The sequence below is a fragment of the Aedes albopictus genome, chromosome 2, assembly GCF_035046485.1.
Source record: "Aedes albopictus strain Foshan chromosome 2, AalbF5, whole genome shotgun sequence".
Taxonomy (NCBI): domain Eukaryota; kingdom Metazoa; phylum Arthropoda; class Insecta; order Diptera; family Culicidae; genus Aedes; species Aedes albopictus.
This window is the reverse complement of record NC_085137.1, coordinates 306668701-306691813: the sequence shown is the minus strand read 5'-3', so window position 1 is coordinate 306691813 and position 23113 is coordinate 306668701. Positions and strand designations below refer to the sequence as shown.

Genomic DNA, 23113 nt, shown 5'->3' with positions numbered 1-23113 from the left:
ATTTCTGAAAAGAGACAGAAGAAACCCTAGGAGGAAAGAAAATCCAGAAGGAACCCTCAGAAGAAAAAAACTTTGAAGTATTTGAGAAGGATCTTCTGGTGGACTAACAGAAACGATTTCTGGAGGAATCCCAGAAGGAATTCTTGGAAAAATGACTAAAAAAAATGCATGATACATGCAAGAACAGAAATTCTAAATGAAGTGTCTAGCAGAGTTTCACGAATCGCAGATTAATCTTCTGACTAACTAAACCAGATGACGAAGAGCCAAGAAAGTGGCAAATGTGACAAAACCCGGAATATCCTTTACCAAATTCGTCCTATATCGTCGTGAATTAACATGATATTTGTCAGAAAACTGATCACTTCTTCGAGTTAAGCAAGTGGTCGCAAGATACCGGAATGTGACCAGAAAAATGCTCAAATTAGCCTTTAATTACTATGTATGGTAAATTCTTGAAGGTTGTCATGCCGCAAGGCAGATTTCATGAATGATCGGAAATTGGGCATTTCCCCGAGGCAACCAGGTGTCTGAAAGATTCCGGAATAAAGTTACAAAAAAATCCTGAAATAACTAAAAATAAACTTATTTTGTAAATTCATGATGTTTGGTATGTCGAAAAGCATGTATTGGCATGCGTACCCTCACCCGGAGTCTATCTCACGATACCTCGGAAAAACACCGGAGCCATGTGGCCCATGACGTTTTTGTTCCAGATATAGAAGCTTCAACCATTACTGGTTAGTTTTATTTAAACTTTTTGAAAATTTGTCCAGAACTAACGGAAATATGATGCTTCAGGAACGATAAAGTTATTAGGGTTGAACAAGCGGAGATTTAAGGGACAATTTGGCGAACGTTTATAATCATTTTAATTCCCAGCTAGGTGATTACTGTTCAACATCTGGAAAATAACATTGTTTTGTTTTAAACATAAGAAATTGAATCCATTAAACGCCTCAATGTCGAAATCCAGAATGGAACAAATGTCCAGATACGGATTCTACGATTTCAGGGAATCTATTCATATAACAAAACGAAATTTTATGAATTTTTCAGGTTTTCCAGAGGAGTCAATTTCAATTTATCGATTTGGTGAAATTTTTTGGATAATAAATCTTACGCATTTTCCCTTTACATTTTACTTAATTTTTGAGGGCTTTTTTCTGGATAGTTTATGAAAAGTATTTCATAAAAATTGGACTTATTGCCTAATTTCGATGTGAAATTTTTCGAAAAAGAATTAAAATTGAAAAATAAGCCCAAATTTTATATATTTCTAAGAAATACCACCAAATCGTCTAGTTGTTTCTAGAATTTTTCCATGCAAAACTTTTTAAAAAATAATGCAAAAATTGGTTAAGGAATATTATTAGATTTTTATCAGATTTTTTTGGGGCAATGTCAAGAAATAGCTTTGACATTTCAACCGAAATTTTCTTTTAAAAAAGGAATACCATAAAACATGCAGGCGTGCAATCAGTATTACCACAGACCGCATGACCGTTAAATTCCATACATAGTTTTGAAATTGGACTTGGACTTGTCTGTTCTTCTGGTGGAGTAGTAATTTGAATAAAAATCTTACAAAAACCCGAAACTACGATTACTTATCAGCAATCTTTTTGTATATATAATAATGAATTTTTGTCTGTTTGTTTGACCTTAATGGACTCGGAATCTACTAAATCGATTGGTGTGAAGATTTGCATGCAGAAGTTTTTTTTTAGACAGGGGAAGGTTCTTAACATTGATTGAGATTCCTCTTCTCTCTCGAAAGGGGCTGTCATGCAAATAAATTGGCGGGCGACTTCTCTATGAACAGTACGACGTTCGTCAGGACAGTTAGTTTTGAATAAACATGGGCGGTACCGATTATCCGGGCTATTTCGATGATTACTTTTCTAAAACTTTTTCAAGCATGAGGAATTCCTTCAAAGATTTGTATAAACATTTGATTCATCCAGAATTTGTTCTGAAATTCCTTTAAGAATTTCTCACGTTATTCTCTACAGTCTACTTTACATGATTTCTTCTGGCGTTTCCCAGTTCATCCAAATTTTCATCCAGCGGTTGTCAACGTATAAGCGAATATAAATAGTCTCTTCCTAAATTTTGCCGGTTATCTCAGGGTTTCCAAATTTTCTTCCGATTTTTTCCATAGATATGATTCAGAGTTTCTCGCTGGATTCCTCCCAAAAATCCTTCCGAAATTTATTTAAAGTTGTTTTTCAGGAATTTCCCTTTGTAGAAATAGCTATCCAACAGTTTCGTTTTTTCCCGAGATTCTTACAGAAGTTCTTCTAGGATTTTTTCCTCAAAGATTTCCGACATTTCTCTTGGATGTCCTCGTGGGATTTCTCTTAGAGGTTCTCAGTGTTCTTACTTAATATTTCCGTCCGGTTTTATTCCCAGAACTGTTTTTCGGATACGCCCCAATTTTTCCCAGGATTACTTTCGAAATTCCTCTCGAATATTTTCCAATAGATCTTGCGGAGTTCTCTAAAAAAAAACAAAAGAAATTCCGGAAGGAGCACCCCGAATTTTGAGACAATGTTCTTGAGTATTTCCGGACGAGTTCTGGAAATAACATCGAGAAAATCTTTAAAAAATATCTCAAATTCTTTAAACAACTGCGAGGAAAAGCCTGGAAAAAGCTCTAGAAGAACACTAGTTTACAAAATAAAACGAAAGTCTTGAACTTCTGTCATTGACCAAAATTTTTGAAGCACAATTTTGCGCTGATTTCGAAACCGCGCTTCAAAAAATTTGAAGTAGAGCAGTTTTTGAGTTTTAGCTAAATATTGAATTTTAAAATTTTTAAACATATGGAATTTACAAAAATTTAAATATCTTGCGTTTTGTTCAACCAATTTCAAATCTATTTCTATAAATTAAAAGCTGAATACAATACCATTTGATCATCTGAATGCAGTTTTTGCGTCAGATTGATGAAATTCAAGAAATTGGCGAGTTTTTGGGACAATCTCCTTAAATTTTAGCCAAATTTCCAAAAATATATGAAGAAATGTATTTTTTGAAATAAGAAAAAACAATCTAAAAATTCTTTCTCAACGTTTATTTGACATATCATATGTAGGCGAGTTACAGTAAAAAATTCAGCTCAATCGGAGCTTTGATAACGGAGAATGAGATGTGTAAAGTGAGCGACTATGCTTAAAAATAGAACAAAAATCAATTTTAAATCATCATCCTTGTATGGAAAGTCGAAAAAATTTCCGCTTTACTGTATTTTTTTTCCTTCACGTTTTCGAACTCAGGGCATGATTCTACACCAAAAATGATCATCAGCTTACCGAGTTCAAAAATGCTGTAATCTAGTGGAATCCACGGAAAGAACTCCAGGTGAAATTTCAGCAATAGCACCGGCAGAAATTCCAAAAGGCAATTCGATGGAAAGCTCAAGAGAAAGCGTAGAAAAACTCCGAAACCATCGGCAGCAATCTTCAGAGAGAACCGGGAAAAACTCTAAGAAAAACCTCAGGTGAAACTTCGAAAGGTGGAACTTTGAAATTAATACTTTAGAAAACATCCTGGCTGAAGCTTCTGTAGATATTCCGGGGAAAAATCTGGAAGAAAAGTCACGGTAATTTCGGAAATTTCTTGAAGAAATTTCGGAAACAATCCAAAAAAGAAATCTTGAAGAAAATTTGTGAAAATCTCCAAGAAGCCCCAAGAGGAACACCGGGAGAAGCTTTCATGAGAAATCCCAAGAGAAATTCTAGGAGAAATTCCGCAACAACATCTGAGAGAAGCTTTTGTGGAGATCTCGATATAAATTCTGAATAACAAATCTATGAAAACATCTTTGGGGAAAACGTAGAAAGAACTCTGGAAAAAATCCCACGGACTCTTTGAACAATACCAGAAAAAACTTTAGAAAAAATTCTGGACAACAATTCCGTAGGATTCTCGTGAAAATTCCAGGAGTTCAGTAATCAAGGAAGAATTCAAGAAAGAATTCTTCAAATCTTGGGAATATGACGGTAGGAATCCGGAAAAATCGCCAGGAGGAACACAACTAAACAACTTCCAGAAAGAAAATTTGAAACAATTTCTGGAAAATCCTTATAGAGAAATTTCTAGATGGATTTAACATTCCAGATTCAGCCGTGTCCACATGGAATTGAATACATCTTGTCAGAGTCGCTGGCTTGCCGGATATGTATATCTACTAGATTTGGAGCAATCTCCTTGCAAATTAGGTACTTCTTGAAATACCACAGGTCTCATCTGACCTACAGTAGTGGCAGTATAGTTACCTCATGCAGATAAAAATAGTATTCGTTATCATTTCTTAGGTTCATTCTAAACAGAATCGCTTAAATTATTGATTATTTTGATTGAGACTCTGCTATTCAGATATGAACTTGTTTCAAACTAGTGCACAATGGGTCCAGAGCCGTATTTACGAAGACAAAAATGTTTGTGCCTAAACCATAAGTTTTAGATACATGGTGTCTTTGGGAAACTTTCTTCTTATTTATCGACCTTTTTTCTCATTGTTGTGAAATTAGGGTGGTCCCTCTAGTTTCGCTGATCCAAACATCTGCTTTTTAATAGTTTTATGTACGTTCACAAAATGTTCTACAAAGTTGTAAAAGAACTTATTTGGAGCAAGTTTGCCGAAGAAAGCATTATTCTATCTCTTATGGTTCCTAACTTATAATTTTTTAAAAGATTCATGTTAGGGTGATCGATGAATTTCAGTTTTCCTGAAATAACTTTTAATGCGTTCGTTTCTCGTAAATACTTCGTCCCGAGCACTTTTAGAACTATCAACGACGCATATTTTTTCCAAAGAGCTCAAAGTTCTAACTCTCATAGTTAAAAAGATATTGGCATTTTTCTTCGAAAAATCACTTTTTTTTTCAAAATGTCATATCTCAAAAAGGAGCAAATGGATTTTTAATCTCCCGGTTGCATTAGAAAGGTCGTACTCTGTTCTATTTATGGTGAAAAAACTGTAGGTACCTTTTTTGTTTAAAGCTTTTTATTGAATTTTGAAAATACGATTTTTTCATGGAAAAGCAGTTCTAATTTTGAAAATCGATGAGATACAAACTTGGCGTCTTCGACAAAATTGTGAGTTTTTGGCTGCTATAAAGGTGCCCAAAACAAAGTATTGCGAAAAAATCAACACATAAAATTATATTGAGTAAAAACTGATTTTCATATGAAAAATGACACATTTCAAGCAAATTCAACTCGTCTTTGTTAGATAGATCAAAGTAGCTTGGGAAATGGTCATCCATTTCATTGTAGAACCAATGTTTATTTATACTGTCATCACTATTTAGGCACAATGTTGATAAGATATTGTAAATCATGTAACTTTGATAGGCTTTTACGTTAACATAAACATATACTAGTGATTGACTTTTGCACTATCCATACATTGAAGTGATAGAATTGAAATTAAATTGATGGAAATCGGCTCAAAATCACATTTTAAGTTGAGTTCATTGACGAATTATGGATTATATGCAAATTTAAACATTTTCCACATGGTTACTTCGATCTATCTAACAAAGACTAGTCGGGTTTGCTGAAATTGTTCCGCTTTCCATACGAAAATCTGTTTTTACTCAATATAATTTTTTGCGTTGATTTTTTCGCAATACTTTGTTCTGGGCACTTTAATAGCATCCAAAAACTCACAATTTTGACGCCAAGTTTGTATCTCATCGATTTTCAAAGTTACAGCTGCTTTTCCATGAAAAAATCGTATTTTCAAAATTCAATAAAAAGCTTTAAACAAAAAAGGTACCTACAGTTTTTTCACCATAAATAGAACAGAGTACGACCTTTCTAATGCAACCGGGAGATTAAAAATCCATTTGCTCCTTTTTGAGATATGACATTTTGAAAAAAAAAGTGATTTTTCGAAGAAAAATGCCAATATCTTTTTAACTATGAGAGTTAGAACTTTGAGCTCTTTGGAAAAAATATGCGTCGTTGATAGTTCTAAAAGTGCTCGGGACGAAGTATTTACGAGAAACGAACGCAATAAAAGTTATTTCAGGAAAACTGAAATTCATCGATCACCCTAACATGAATCTTTTAAAAAATTATAAGTTAGGAACCATAAGAGATAGAATAATGGTTTCTTCGGCAAACTTGCTCCAAATAAGTTCTTTTACAACTTTGTAGAACACTTTGTGAACGTACATAAAACTTTTAAAAAGCAGATGTTTGGATCAGCGAAACTAGAGGGACCACCCTAATTTCACAATAATGAGAAAAAAGGTCGATAAATAAGAAGAAAGTTTCCCAAAGACACCATGTATCTAAAACTTATGGTTTAGGCACAAACATTTTTGTCTTCGTAAATACGGCTCTGGACCCATTGTGTAGTGGATTCAGATATTAACCCTCCAATATTTTTTTTTGATTTTGATCTAAATATCAATTTTCGTCATTTAAAATTTATTCAAACATGTTTTAAATTCGCAATGTGAATTTCGGTTTTTAATTTTAATAATTTTTACTTCTGAACATCACTACACTTTTATATTTTTTCCTGGAACCCTTCTGGTTTAAAACCTCTATAATAAACGCAAAAAAAAATCCTGGAAGCCTATTTGGGATAGTATTTTTTTTTAAAACGAAAACATTTCGAGATTTGGTGGAAAATTTTATTTTTCTTGTAACTTAAAGAAAAATAATTTTAGAGTGTATTCAACTCTCATAAACTCTTTCACCATAATAGAATGATTGAGGAAAAAATTTAAATACGTTACAATTAATTTGTCTCTTTGATTCAATACAAAAGAAATAATGATATCAAAAGGTGACCAAAATATCAATTTTTCAATGATATACAACAATGTAAATACGCTTCAATCATTTTGAGATGTACAAAACAGTCCTAGATATCAGCCACAAATATACAAATTTTGATTGCCCGGGAATAAAAATACAAAATCGATCAAACTATACCCCGTTAAAAGGCGGGGTTGGGCATCAGAGGGATAAACATAAAAAAACTCTCAACAAAAATGAGAAGTATCTCTAAATAGAATAAATTAATAATGGATTACACCAAAAATTTGATCGTTTGATCAGCACCAACCTGTGATCAGATTACACTGAATTCTTTTTTTACACGACTTTTTTTCACGCGATTTTATTTTGCACGACTTTTTTTACGCGATTTTCTCGAAGTTACGCCACTGCGCGATTTTGGTCATTTGCGGAGGGCAAATCGCGTAAAAAAAATTCCCTTTGGATTTTTTTTGCGCGAATTCTCGAAGTTACGCGAACTTTTTTTACACGATCTTTTTTTTTTGCGCGAACGCATCCATCGCGTAAAAACAGAATTTAGTGTATAGATTCAATCTTAAACTGAATGCTCTCCAAAAATTTGGAATGAGGTATTTTTAAAACCTAAACCATTAACATTTCAAAAAAAATTGAAAAACTTGAAGGGTACCAGATTCTAATTAAACATTATTCACGAGCTGCAGCAGGGATCATTTAATCCTCCTAAGATGTTAGGTTTTCCGCATCACGATGGCGTAGTGCACGTTTAGCTTGGCTGTCTGGGTCATATAGACCCCAACATCCTTATAGGGTTAATTATGAACAACAAATATTTTTTGACATCATCAACTTCCCCAAGCATCATTTTTTCAGCCAAAATGACTAGAAGAGGTTCTTAGGACCATCATAAAATCGAAATAAAAGGTATTAGTTTTTATGGTGGTTCGCAATACCTCTACAAGATTTTTTGGTCATAAAAATGTTAATTGGGTCGGAAAGTCAAAATCCAGAACAAAGCATTGCGGAAACACTTTTTGATGATAAAAGAAACGCGTTTTCCTCGACCGTTTTCACCATTTATGAAGTTCAGAAAGATAAGCAGGGATAACAGTTCCAAATCTTACGGATATTATCAAAAAATACTTTAAAGATTATTTTATAATTCGATCCCAGAATTTTTTTGGATGCGTTTTTCGTCCCTAAGTTATGCTCAATTTTGTAAAAAAATGTCCATAAGTTTTTTTGAGACCATATATCAAAATCGTAGCAGACACAAAGTTGTTTTCTATCAAAATATTTAAATATTTTTTCAAAACTTCAAAAAGCTGACAAATATAAATTTATTAATATTTTGTTTTAAGTAACATTTTTTAGTCAAATAGCCAAGAAGAGGTTCTTAATACCGCCATAAAACCATGGTATTTGGTTTTATGACGGTTCTAAACATCTCTTCAAGACCAGTTTGTCATCAAAATGTTACTTGGGTTATTTTTAATAAGAGAATTTACCGCTTTGCGGCATTCTACTCTGAACTACATTAGTGAAGAACTTAACCTAAATAGTAACCAGAAAATGGTCGGCGTTAAGTCAGAGGGGACCAAGTAACAAAATTGACGAAAATTAGATTTTAAGGGCATCCGATTAAGAATTACTTAAGCTACTTGGAACATTCACCCAATTTTCTTAATGTTACTATTAACGAGAGTTATATCACAATTTCCTTTTGATTGAACTGCAAAAATCGATAATAGTGTGCAGTCAGAGTGGACCATATGCTTGATGTCAAGAGAGTTGAAAAAATATGTATTGGTTAGAATCCAATAAATAAAATAATTTATCATCAAAATGTGATACGTTTCCAAATCGTATGACTCCCTAACGTATTTTCTGATGATTATTGATAAAAAAAGCACGTGAAATTTCCTTTTATTATGGTCAATATCGTATTTTACAGATCATCGTGTTGAAGCATATTGTGACATTTCGCGTGCAGACAGAGTGGACCATGTGTCTCTAAGAAAAATAGTTGAAATTACCTTATTCTTCGTAATCCTTTCCAAATCAAAATATGTTTGTTTAGTAGCTGTTGGGCATCATATTGAAATGTACCAATACCCGTTTCATGAAGAAATTGATTTTACCGATTATTTAAGAATTGTGTACTTGGTTTACTCTGTCTGAACGAATTTTTGAAAAGTGCCAGTCCTCTGAATAAATTATTATGAACTGTGTAACTACAATATTTCAAAAACGTACCGAACTATTAGAATACATTTAAAAGTAGTTAGCTATTAAATGTTCAAATTGAAAATCCTTAAATAGCTCATAATTTGACTACCCTTCATGTGATATTGAACTGTTGTACTTGGTCCACTCTGACTGAACATAAAAATTGAAAATGGTTATCAACAATGTAATAACAGAAATAACAAATTGCAAACTTCCTGCTCACATTATACACTACTCCTATTGACTGTTTTCCTGCTTGTGCATTATTTTTTCATCAAATATGTAAAAACATAAGTGAAAACTGTAGTTGGTTGAAGATTTTCCAAAAACCGTTCAGTCAGAGTGGACTAAGTACAATCAATTACTTAGCAATTTCTCGGTTTCAAGCATTATTTTACGTTTTTTCGCGATCAATACAGAGCGATGTTGTGATGAATAGTTATTAAGATATATGACAAAAATTCAAGAACATTTGTTGAAAAACTCAAAATTTATAGAGTTGCAAACTTTAAAGTCGTTTTTCTAGAAATTAAGTAAAAGACACATGGTCCTCTCTGACTTAACGCCGACCAAATAGAAAAAATAAAAAAATATAATCTAACTTGTTTCATAAAAAAGAAAGAATTTATTTAGAAATAGTATGTTTCGGTATTCAAAGAAAAGTCAATTTCGGACAGCTTTAAATAAACAAAAAGAGCCCTTTTTACGAATAAAAAAGGACATATTTAAAGAAAATAACTTACAAGTTGTCTTTAAAAAGAAACATTTTTGAAAATTTTACGGCATGTCCAAACTTATGCTTATCAAACAATTGCCCGATGTTTTCGCTCAAACCTGGTTGAAAACCACTGTTCAAGATGCTTATTGTTTACCGGTAAGTTAGGTAAGGTGAGGCGAGGCAGGCACGGGAGGGCACGGCTCACGCGTGGGTGATTATTCGGGGAAATTATTTTTGAGAAAGTGAAAATAAATTATAATGAGTTGTGTACTTTGCGGGCGACGCGACGGAGGGGAGAATGGTACGGTTGATGCTTGACGGGGAGGCGTTCGGAACGGATGAAATTGAGCGAAATAATTTTTTCATTGATATACTCTGGCTTTAAGCTTGGTTTGTAGCAAGCGGGTGGATTGTTGAAATTTGAATAAATTGGTGAACAGTGATATGCAGTGATTAGAAACATTAAATAATAGAACACATATTTATTAAAAGTATAATTATTTAATCTTAACGGATAAGTACTTAATCTGAACAAGAAATACTCATAAGGAGAAGTTGATCATAAATGGGAAACAATTAACTTAAATAAATTGAAAACGGCGTTTTTTCTATGATAAGAAGCATTGAACAACATAATCTACAATCTTTCATCGTATTTCTCTCCACCAGTAGGCTTAACATTAGTCGAGGAATCTGGTGGACTGGAGTTGTTTGAGTTGTTCATCGGAATTGTATTGGTATCGACGGTGTCTCGGCTTTCTGTGTCTTCGCTAAAATTAGGAAACAATAAGGCATAAAATAAATAATAAAAACAAAAAAATCTAATGTTCGGTGTATTTTGTGAGTAATTAGTAGTTAGTATTAGCTTGGATAGTAGAAGTGCACATTTGGTTGATACCATCTAAAATTGGTTCTAACGAGTGCTCAAACGGGCAATATTCTGACGTGATCAGCAGGGAGCAAGCGCAACCAAGCCAAGCCAAGTGAGAAAGAGAGGAAATCTAAAGTCAACTGTTACACCAAAAAGGTTACCTTTACCAAAACATTGTGCTAGTAGTTTGCTAGGGGCGGCAAGCAATGCTCGGAAGAATGTCCTAAGTTGGGTAGAACATGGCGGCAGAGATTGAGTTTCGCTATGGTTCGGTTTTCAAAATACATTTGGTACCGGCAGTTTGTTTGTTTCGAGTGTTACCGATAGAGTGCGGAGATGGGAGAAGAAAGATTTGGTTCGTTCGTGTTAGGATTTGAGTGTTTTTGTTGTTTTCTGAAGGATGATGATGGTGATGTCTGTGGTATCGATGATCACACGCGCTCATTCAAACCTGTCTCGCAAAACTGTGGAAACAACGAAAATTTTAAATTTTGTATGACATTTTCATTTTTTTTTAAAACGTGTAGACAAATTTCAAAACTTGCATTCTTCTTATGGCGATAGCTTTAGTAGAAATTCCTGCTTACAATCTTTTGGAGGAGTTTGTATAGAATTCAAACTAGGATTCCTCACAAAATTCTTTCCTTTTTTTGCTGATTGTGCCTGGTGTTTCATTCTGCATTTCAATTATCTCCCAGAGCTCCTCACTGGATCTATCCCTTGTGTTCCCGGGATTGCATTCAATGTTTGCTCCGGAATTTCCCTAGGATTACCTCCCAGGTTTTCTCCCAAATATGTTCACAGGATTTCTTCCAGGATTGTTTTAAGAGATTGCTTCACAATAGATCCATCCGGAATTTTCGCCACGACATTCTTCAAGAGTTTGTACCAGGATTTCTACAGACGTTTCTCCCGATTTTTTTTTTCAAGAGCTTTCCCTGAGGTTTTGACAGGAGCGACTTTCGACTTTACTGCAGACGTCCCCATAGAGATATCTTTCAGCCATGTTTCTCTTAGAAGTTTTCCAGGATTACAATATTTCACTGGCATTTCCTCCAGGAAAGTTTTCAAGTGATGTCCCCGAGTTTGTCTCTTTGTCTCAGATTTCTTTCAAGTTCCTCTGGGTAACTTCTGCAGAAGTTTTTCCTGAGATTTTCTCTGCAATTATAAATTACATGTTTGGTTTTCAACATAAATTATGCATTTACTCCTTTAAGGAATGTTACAGTATTTTCAAATTTCATATTTCTTTTTCGAATGAATTTTGTTTTCAAATGTTTTATTGAGTCTCTGGGGTTTTCAGAGATTCTCAAACGATGTATTGGCATTGGCGTAGCTGTGAGGGGGGGGGGGGGGGGGGGGAGGGGGGTGTAGTTGTCTGGTATATGCATTGATTCCACATGGTGGACTTCCAGAAAGAATTCCTGGAAAAATCTGTAGAAGAATTGTTGGGGAAATTCCGTGGAACTATCTCGGGAAGAATTTCTGGAGGAATCCTTGAATGAAAGAATCCCTAGAGAAAACTTTGAAGAAATTCCTGAAGGAATTCTTAGAGGAATTTCTGAGGAATTACTGGAGAAATCATCGGAGAAATTCCTGTAGAAATCACTGGAAAAATACTTAGAGGAATCCTTGAATGAATTCCTAGAGGAATATCTGGAGGAATCCGTGAAATAGATCCTGAAGGAAATCCTGCAAGAATTTCTTGGATAAATTCCTGGCGGAAACACTGGAAGAATTCCCAGAGAAATCTTTGGGAAATTCCTGGAGGAATTCCTAAAGAAACTCCTGAAAGTATATCCTAAAGAATCCCTGGAGGATTTCATGGAGATATTCCAGTTGAATTATTGGAGGAATTCTTGAAACAATTCCTGGATCAATATCTGGAGAATTTCCTGTAGGAATTCTTGAAGAAATAATTCTTGGAAGAACTCTTTGTTAAATTCTTGGAGGAGTTTCTGGAGAAATGCCTGAATGAAATCCTTGTGGAATGCCTGGAGGTATTACCTGGAGTAATTCCTGGATAAATTTCGGGTGGAATTTTTGGGGGAATTTCTGAAGGAATCCTTGAAGGATTTCCTTGAGGACTTCTGAAGAAATCATTGAAGGAATTCCTAGACCTAGAAGAATCTCAGGAGGAATTCATGCAGGAATCCTTGGAGAAAACTTTAAATAAATTCCTAGAGAAACTCTTAGAAAAATTTTTAGAGGAATTTCAGAGGAATTACTGGAGGAATCATCGGATAAATGCCTGGAGCAATCTCTGGAAAAATGTTTAGGGGAATCCCGGAAAGAATTCCTGGAGGAATGTCTGGAGGAATCCGTGAAATAATTCCTGGAGAAAATCCAGCAAGAATTTCCTGGATAAATTCCTGGAGGAAACCTTGGAGGAATTTCCTGAGAAATCTTTGGGAAATTCCTGGAGGAATTCCTGAAGAAACTTCTGAAAGAATTTCCGAAAGAATCCCTGGAAGATTTCATGGCAAAATTTCGGTTGTATTTCTGGAGGAATTCTTGAAACAATTCCTGGAGGAATTCCTGGATCCTGGAGGAGTTCCTGGAGAAATGCCTGGATGAAATCCTGGAGGAATGCCTGGAGGAAAACCTGGAGTAATTTCTGGATAAATTCCGGGTGTAATTTCTGGGAGAATTTCTGAAAGAATCCCTGAAGGATTTCCTTGAGCATTCTTGTAGAAATCATTGAAGGAATTCCTAGAGGAATCTCAGGAGGAATTCATGCAGGAACCCCTGGAGAAATTCTTGGAATATTTCCTGGAATAATTCCTGGATAAACTCCGGGGGGAATTCTTGGAAGAATTTTCGAAGGAAATCCTGTGATAATTCCTGGTGGAATTCTTAAAGGAGGAGTTCCTGGAGGAAATCCTGGAGGAGTCCTACAGAAATCCCTGGAGGAAGTTCTGCAGAAATGTCTGGAGGTATTCCTAAAGGTTATTTCTGGAGGAATGCCTATAGCAATCCCTAGAGAAATTCCTGAAGACATGCCTGTATTAATTGCTGGAGGAATCTCTAGAGAACTTCCTTCAGAAATCTCTAGAGGATTTCCTGGAGAACTTCCTGCATAAATTCCGCGAGGAATACCTGGAGAAATTCCTGGAGGATTTCCTTGAAGAATCTCTGAAGCACTTTTAGGAGGAATCCCTGGCGAAATTCCTGGAGGAATCCCTGGAGGAATCTCAAGAGGAATTCCTAGAGGAATATCTACAGGAATTCCTAAAGGAACCTCTAGAGGAATTCCTAGAGTAATCTCTAGAGAAATTCCTGGAGGAATCTCAAGAGGAATTCCTAGAGGAATCTATAGAAGAATTCCTAGAGGAAACTCTAGCAGAATTCCTAGTGGAATTCCTGGAAGAATCTTCGTAGGATTTTTTAGAGCAAATCCTGCAGGAATTCTTAAAGGGATCCTACAAGAATTCTTGGAGTAACTCCTGGAGGGATCCCAGGAAGAATTGTTGAAGAAATCAAAGGATCAATTACTGAGGGAATTCCAGGAGGAGTTTCTGAAGAAATCAAAAGAAATCGCTAAAGTTCCAGAGGAAATCCTGGAGGAGTTTCTGAAAGAATTCCAGGTGCAATGCCTGATGGAATCCCAAGAAGAGTTCTTGTAGGCATTCCGGCAGTTGTTCCTGAAAGAATCACAGAAGAAAGTTCCGGGCGAATCCCTGGAGGGATTCTTGAATGAATTTCTGAAGAAATTCCTTGTGGAATTCTTAAGGGTATCTTAGAAAAGCTTTCTTAGCGAATTCCTTGAAGAAGTTCTATACTAATCCCTGGATAAAAAATCTGAAGAAATCCATGTCTACAGTAATTTCTGGATGAATTATTGAAGGAGAACTTGTATGGGCCCCTAAAGGGGAATTTGTACAAAATTTTCAAGAAATTCCTGAATTATTTTTTAATAATCTCTTGTAAAATTTTCTGAAAGAATTTCTGGAAGACATTCTTGCAGAAACACTTCGAATCATTCCAGATGGAATTATTGGAAATTCTTGTAGAAATCCCTGAAGGAATGCAGGAAAGATCTCTGGAGAAATTTCTGAAAGAAACCTCGAAAAAGGTACTGGAAAAATCACTGGAGAAACCTAAAGATAACCCAGGACAAATTCCAAGAGGAAATATCTGATGGAATCCCAAGATAAATTCTTGAAGAAATCTCTGGAGGAATCAATGATGAACTCACTGCAGCAAGCTATGAAAATAAAACCCTGGAGGAATGGTTCATTCTCATATAGTTTACGAAACTAGGAACAAATTTAATACAGTCATTGAGGTATTAATATAATACAGTCATTGCCGATTTACGTAAGAATACGTGCGGAATCACTAGAAAAAAATCTGAAAGAATGTTGGATGATTTTTTGTAGGAATCCCTGAAAAAAGTTTTTAATGAATCTCTGGAAGATAGCCTAATAAAAAATCCCTTGAAGATTTTACGAAGGAGGAGGTTTTATCAAAATGAATTCTAGAAGAAATTTCAATATGAGTTTTGCTCTGCAAGAATGCCTGCTGCAATCACGTAATGAAATTATGCAAGAATCTCTGGAGGAATCCCTGCAGGAATATCTGGAGAATGTAAGTCCGGGAGACATTTCAGCAAGAATTTCCAATAAAATTCATGGAGTAATTCTTGTAGGAATTCCTGGAGTAATTCGTAAAGAAATACCTGAAGGATTGCCTGTAAGAATATGTGGAGATCTCCTGGGAGAATTTCTGAAACAATACTTGGATGAAATTTTGTGGGAATCTCTGAAAAAAAATTTTTAAGGAATTTCTGGAGGATTTATAAAAATCTCTTGAAGGCTTCTTGAGGAAATCCCTGGAGCAATTTCTGAAGGTAATTATAGAAGAATTTTACAAAAAAAACCTCTGGAAAAATTCTGGATGAAATAAATGGCAAATTCTCTTTCGGAATACCTGGAGAAATTTCTGGAAGAATTACAAATTTATATTTTGGAGGAATTTATGAGGAAATTCAAAAGTTTCTCTAGAGGAGTTCTAGCAGAAATTTATGGAGCAAACTCTAAGGAACATGAAACAATTTCGAAAAAAAAAATAGTGGAAGATTTTGTAAACGACGAGAGAGATTTCTTCTTTCTAGAGGAATCTATAGAAAGTTTTTTGAAGAAAAATTTGGGTCAAATATCTGAAGAAACCTAAAGACGATTTAAAAAAAAACGAGGAAGAATTTCTAAAGGAATACTCATAGGCATTTCTGAATGAATTCCTGGAAGGATTTCTAAAGGAATCTTTGCAGGATTTTCTACAAAAATCCATACAAATCCAGGGGTTCCTAAGTAAACTTTAAAGATATTTTTGCAGGAATCTTTTTAAGAATTTCTGAAGGAAACTCTGGAAAGTTTGTAAAGAAATTCTTTAAAGATTTTATATGAGAAATCCAGCAAAAATAAAAAAAAATAGGAAACAGAAGTATGAATCCCTATGAATTCCGGCTGTTCGGGCTCGAAAGAAGTTGATCATCAATATTAATTTCTATTCCCGATCAGCCTAGATAGCCGTGTAGTGTCGGTAGCAGTTCCTTCAACTGGCTAAGAATAACACTACGGACCGTCTGTTCCGGTGGTAAGAGTCCACTAACAGGTGACCCCTAATTCATGGTGTCAAGCGGCTTAATGCGTACCGTGCCTAGGAATGAATGGTTAGGGGGGTCTAATAAAAACCTAGCCGCTAACGGTGCCTGTAGAGTACCAGGGTACCCTCCACAGTATTTTTGCCCTTACTGTGTTAAACGGAGCAATGACGCAGTGGACCTAATTTGTCTCCGGGATAATCGACTACTTTTCTTAAGTCTCAATTCCGAGGCTTACCAAAAGTGGGTAAATGTATATTTTCATGACTGGAATCAAGTTTGTACAGGTAAACCTTCATCATGCAAAAGGTGCTTCTGCTGTGTTGAGTCGAAGGTTTAAAAAAGAAGGACTGAAAGTGGCGCTTATTCAAGAACCATGGTCCAATAAACGAAAGATTCTTGGTGTTCTGACACAAAATAGTAAACTATTTTATGATGAGCAACAAGATTCTCCCAGAACTGCTGTCCTAGTACGTAAAACGTTAAAATGTTATCCTATTACAGAGTTTATCAGAAGGGACATTGTTGCGGTCATGGTAGAGGTACCAACCACTAGGGGTAAAACTGAGATCGCTGTGGCTTCAGCTTACTTTCCTGGTGATGTTCCTGAGGTACCTCCTCCTGAGATCGCATCATTTGTTCAATTCTGTAAAGAAAACAACAAATCGTTCATCATTGGCTGTGACGCCAATGCGCATCACACGGTTTGGGGTAGTACGGATATTAACAGTCGAGGTGAGTCACTATTAGAGTATCTGTCTTCGAACAATATAGGCATTTGTAATAATGGTGATAAACCTACTTTCTTAAATGCAATCAGACAAGAGGTCTTGGATCTAACACTGTGCAACGCTGCAATCTTTGACAAGATCACAAACTGGCACGTGTCAGATGAGATTTCTCTATCTGATCATAAACACATAATCTTCAATTGGAGCGGTGGAGATTATTCTAGAACTGCATTTAGAAATCCCAGGAAGACAAACTGGGATCAATATGTAGAATTGTTGAATTCGCATTCATTTACAATGGGGGAAACTATCGATTCAACCCAAAAGTTGGAATCATTTTCTCAAAGAGTAAATGAAAGTATCATCAATTCCTTTAACAGCAGTTGTCCCACCATACAATCGTCTTCTACTAGAGACGTGTCATGGTGGAACTTTAAACTGGATCGCCTAAGAAAATTTTCTCGTAAAATGTTCAATAGAGCGAAACAAACGGATTGGACTCAGTGTAGGAAAGCCCTGACTGAGTACAACAACGAAATACGAAAATCTAAAAGAAAATCTTGGGTGCTGACATGTGAAAACATAAACAGTACTCCTGTAGTTGCTAGACTACAAAAAACGCTTGCAAAAGATCATGCAAATGAATTGGGAAACCTGAAGCGCGACGATGGAGCTTTTACCAAAACTCCTCGTGAAACATTGGATTTAATGATGGAAACCCATTTTCCAGGTTCGGTTCTAAGTGTGGATTCCAATGATACTATATCTCTGGAAGGTGAAGGATGTCCTAGTATAAACTCAATGGAGTCAAATAGTACAGTAAGCACCGCCTCAGATTTAGCTGATGAAATTTTCACGAAGGCCAGAGTGGAAAATGCGATAAGATCTTTTCAGCCTTTTAAATCTGCAGGAGTTGATGGAATATTTCCAGCACTGATTTAAAACGGAGAAGCGGTGTTGGTTCCATCACTAATTGAGATGTTCAAGGCTAGTTTAAGATTGAATTTCGTTCCATCAAAATGGAGACTTGTAAAAGTTATCTTTATCCCGAAAAAGGGGAAGCGAGATAAAACGCATCCGAAAGCATATAGGCCAATTAGTCTTTCTTCAGTTTTGTTGAAGACTATGGAAAAGGTTTTGAAGGATTTTATCAATTCTTCTTACATAAAAGAGCATCCCCTGTCTGACTTCCAGTTTGCTTATCAATCTGGTAAGTCAACGGTTACGGCACTTCACTCGCTAGTAACAAAGGTGGAAAAAACGTTTTCAGCAAAAGAAATAGCTCTATGCGCCTTTTTAGTTATAGAAGGAGCATTTGATAATGCCTCCTATTCATCTATGAAGCGTGCCATGGAGAATAAAAACTTCGACCAATGTATCATACATTGGATTCATACTGTGCTTGCAAAAAGATAAATCACCTCTGAGCTGGGAAGTTCTTCTATAACAGTAAGGGCAACAAAGGGTTGCCCTCAAGGAGGAGTCCTCTCACCACTAATGTGGTCCTTAGTTGTAGACGATCTTCTAAGAAGCTTGAAGGAAAGAGGTTTCGAAGTTGTTGGCTTTGCAGACGATATGGTCATAATAGTGAGAGGAAAGTATGACGAAACTGTTTCGGAGAGAATGCAAAGGGCCCTAAACTATACACATTCATGGTGTATTAAGGAGGGCCTTAGCAGTCGTAATTGTCCCTTTCACTAGGAGAAGGAAGATCAACCTAAAAGCTTTTCGGCTTGGAGGGATACAAATTCATCCTAATGATCGAGTCAAATACTTAGGTTTGATTCTGGATGCCAAACTGAACTGGAATGCTCAAATTGAGTCCGTGATCGGTAAGGTAACAAGTGCGTTCTGGTTATGCTCCAATACTATTGGCAGGAAGTGGGGCTTGAAACCAAAAATGATAATGTGGATTTATACTGCCATAATCCGCCCAAAAGTGACGTATGCTTCGTTAGTTTGCTGGCCAAAAACAAAAGAGGCTACCACGCAATCGAAGCTTGCGAAAATCCAACGTCTTGCGTCCATTGCTGTTACAGGAGCGATGCGTAGCACTCCATCAAAAGCTTTAGATGCGATTCTCAATCTGCTACCTTTGCACGAGTACGTGCAATTAGAAGCAAAAAAGGAATTGCTGCGACTTAAACGAATTGAAAAGTTTATGCCAGGTGATCTTGTAGGTCACCTGAGCATTTCACAATACTTCCAAAATAGGCCAGTAATGAAAATGATTAAAGACTGGATGAAACCTGTGGAGAACCATGATGTTCCTTACAAGTTGCACGAAACAACTCGTGCAGATTGGGAAGTCGGAGGTCCCACTGTTCGTCAAGGATCAATCAAATTCTATACAGATGGCTCAAAAGTTGGAATAAAAACGGGATCAGGAATCTACGGCCCTGGAATACAAACATCAGTGGCGATGGGACACTATCCTACGGTGTTTCAAGCAGAGATTCTTGCTATTTTGAAATGCGCAAATATCTGCCTTGAGAGAAAATACAGATATGCAAATATTTGTATTTTCTCAGATAGTCAAGCTGCACTAAAAGCATTGTGCGCTTACAAATGTACTTCAAAGCTTGTCTGGGAATGCATTCTTTCACTGCGCAGGCTGTGCCAAGGGAACTCAGTAAACTTATACTGGGTTCCAGGTCACTGCGGCATTGAAGGGAATGAAATGGCAGACGAGCTTGCTAAAAGTGGTTCCAATTTACAATTTGTTGGTCCAGAACCATTCTGCGGAATATCAAACTGTACAATTAAAATGGATCTGAAATGCTGGGCTGAGCAGAGGGTGATATCCAATTGGATGGATGTCAAAAATTGCAATCAGTCAAAACGATTTATAACACCAAATGCTTATAAAACCAAAAAGCTTTTAGAGCTCAACAAGAGAGCTCTATGTACATACACTGGCCTAGTAACTGGACACTGTCCGAGCAGGTATCACTTGAAAAATATTGGCCAGATTCAGAGTGATATCTGTCGTTTCTGTAATACGGAATGTGAAACCTCGGAACATCTGCTTTGCAGTTGTGGTGCTTTATACATGCGCAGGCAAAGATTTCTAAATAGTGGTTGCTTGCAACCCAGTGAGATCTGGTCTGCAGAACCTGGGAAGGTCTTGGGGTTTATTAATTCCATTGCACCTGACTGGGAGACGACGCGTCGTGGCAGAAGCTGATTACTTGACACATGGTAATTAGCTGGCTAGATGCGAATATTTAAACGGGACATGCCACAAAAGTTCAGCTTATTGGACGCAGTGGCTTAAATTCCCCAACAGCGGAGGAAAAAAAAATGAATCCCTAGGCCTAGAAGGATTTTTGAAGGAATATGTGGAGGAATCATTGAAGGTATTCTTGAATAAAATTTCAAATTTTATCCTTGAAAGATTTTTTGGAAGAATATCTGCAGAAGTTTCTGAGGAAAACTATAAAATATCACTTTTATAACTTTTGGATGAATATTTTTACTTATTTCTGAATAAAATATTAGATACCTTCCTGAAAGTCTTCCTGCAGGATTTTGTGTATGAATCTTTCGAGAAATTCCAAAAGGAATCTGAAAAATAATTTTTGATATGGTTTTTTTTATTTGAAAGAATCCCTAAAGGAGTTCCTGCTAGAATTCCTAGAGAAATTATTTCAGAGTTTTTTTTTCAAGAATCCTCCAGAGGAATTTCTGAAAGAAGTTTTGGAAGATTTTCTGAAAGAAACCCAGCAATAAATTCCGAAACTTGGTGGAATCTTAAAAAGTAATTGCTGAAATATTTTATTCTGGAAAAAAAAACAAAAAAAAAAACAAAAAACTCACGGGTGAGACTGAGCTGAATGATTCCTGCTAGATTTACAAGAGTTCAAGCGCAAAGAAACAATCACTGGAAAAAACAATCGTATTAACTGAAAGAGCTTTGTCTGAATATTTTCCAATACCTTTTGTCAACACAGTAAAATATTTTAATGAGTAAGAAGAGTGAGAATGTTTAAAAATTTAAAAATTGGACAGGCTCTTGAACATCTTTGAGAGTCTCAAAGGATGACTTTACGGTTATCGAGGAAGGGGAGGAATGTTAGTACGATGTCCGTTTTTACTAGAGATCGAGTATACATTTGCGCCTACACAGTTGTCGTGGGAACGAATTTTTGTTAGTGTGAAGGAGTGGAAAGTCACATGATTTCACATGATTCACCTTGGCAATGATGCGGGGTCTGTTTTAAATAATTCAAAATTCTTACGGAAATCCGAGTGAGGACCACTCGAACTCCTGCAGAAATTTTTATATAAATTTTATTAGGAATTTCCCCACAAAACCTTCATGGTATTCTAAGAAATTTTAGAATTTTACAAATTTCCCAAATGCAGAAGAACGTGCCTAATTTTTCGTTATATCCACATGCTCATTCTCATGAACTCATTCAGACAATCCTAAACAATACACATTTTTAGCACTCGCCTAAACATTCGTAATGTATGATTATGTACGATATGAAAGCTAATGATTTTCAAAGTTGAAACCGATTGACGCAAGGACAAGTGTAATAACGGGAAGCAGCAACATGTTTCGTACACATCGACCTATTAAACTATCAATCTCGCACTATTTTGTTAGTGTTTCTTCCTCAACACAAACAACAACTACAACAACAAACAACAGAGCTCTGTGGCTAATGAACGAACTTATTGATGCAATCAATCCCAATTCAATTCAATTCATTTACAAACATCGAAATCAACTGATAGGGTAATCAAAATGCGCATATGTGCAGGCCGGCAGGCAGGTGTAGGTACTGAGTGGCGTGGACCATGAGCAGTGAGATGAGCCATGGCGGTATGGAAAGCCAAATTGGAAAATATGTGATTAAAACAGAGCGTGAGAGAGTGAGGAAAAAAAAAATCAGCTTGATTAAAACGTGTTCAGTGGCGTTCGGTGAGGTGCGGTTTTTTTTTTTGCTCGAATCTAGGCGGAAATTGGGTGTGGTTTTGTGGTAAATCAGTACACGAAGCCGAGAAAGGAAAATGAAAAGCACGTGAAACGGCGAGGATTGGCGCCAATTGTCCTCGCGCTTTAAAACTGTTGTAAATTCATGTCCACGCGGTCAGTCTACTGCTGCACACGGCGGCGTGTGGACTATTATCTCGGGAATTATCATATGAGTAGCAGGCACATTTGTATATGAAATAATCTGATAATATTTGCTCGATAATTGTCATTGATGTATCGCGTTTGAATTTTCTTCTGGTCTCCTCCCCGTGTAAATACGGGAACCTCCGGACTCGCTCACTGAGTCACTAGGCCACTAACGGTTTACAATGGGACAAGAACGAGATTTCGTTGGTCAAATCCTGTAGTGGTCTGGGCATTAATTTGCTTCACCTGGCAAAATGTATACTTATCTCAATGTAATTGGATTTATTTTAAAGTTTTTAAGAAAACTTGAGTGAGTTTTTGAAAGTCTTGAATTCATCAATTCTTTAACCCTTAAAGGATGTGGACAATTTTTTTGCATAGATTTACCTATAACTTTTGACCCAGTGGGTGGATTTTCAAAACCAAAATGTTTTATCAAGGGGATTAGTTGTGCTATCATATGCATATATGGAGATTATGTTATGCTAGAACATTTTGGAGAAATAGCTGGAAATGTAGTGTACACCACTTGTTCTTCATTCGATTCCGCGTTATATTTCTATGTACATGTGATATATTTCAATGGAAATTGCACAATCTTCTTTGTTTGGGTTGGGGCTGTGAGACAGAAATGTCTTATGTCCTTTTACAGCTGTAACATAGATCTCCAGGTTATCCAAAACGTCCAGAAGTTTTGAACTTTATCTACTGAATACAAATAATTGTGTTTACTTTTTTAATCACTTGAACTTGCTGAATAACATTCATATATACATTTTGAAACATGAAATGATGGTAGTCATGACCTGGTGATGTTCTAGGCAACTTAAAATAGCTCTGGAGTTCTGATTGTAAGGCCTTTATCTGTAATACTATATCAAACTTATGTATGAATGTCAGAACTGATTTCGTTAGATCCATACATGTAAATCAGAGTATGAAAGACTAACTGCACATCAATGGCGATACCTTAGGCCATCCAAATCATTCTGGAGTTAAGGCCTTTATATCTATACCCGTAATAACGCATCGGGAGCAT

General features: G+C 36.0%; 1 protein-coding gene across 22 annotated transcripts in view; it reads right to left on the bottom strand.

Annotated features, from left to right (window-relative positions):
* Positions 1-23113, bottom strand: part of LOC109428702 (glucose transporter type 1) — a 916963-nt gene that overhangs the window by 70322 nt on the left and 823528 nt on the right. The window contains exon 18 of one of the 22 annotated variants that reach the window (XM_062852212.1): positions 10766-10866. The exons of 19 other annotated variants lie outside the window; for them this stretch is intronic. In XM_062852212.1, coding sequence (XP_062708196.1) covers positions 10766-10866 — 101 coding nt within the window. Of the gene's footprint in view, positions 1-10200; positions 10504-10765; positions 10867-23113 lie in introns of those variants that run through there. 2 more of the 22 variants (XM_062852213.1, XM_029879731.2) reach the window with 2 other exon arrangements.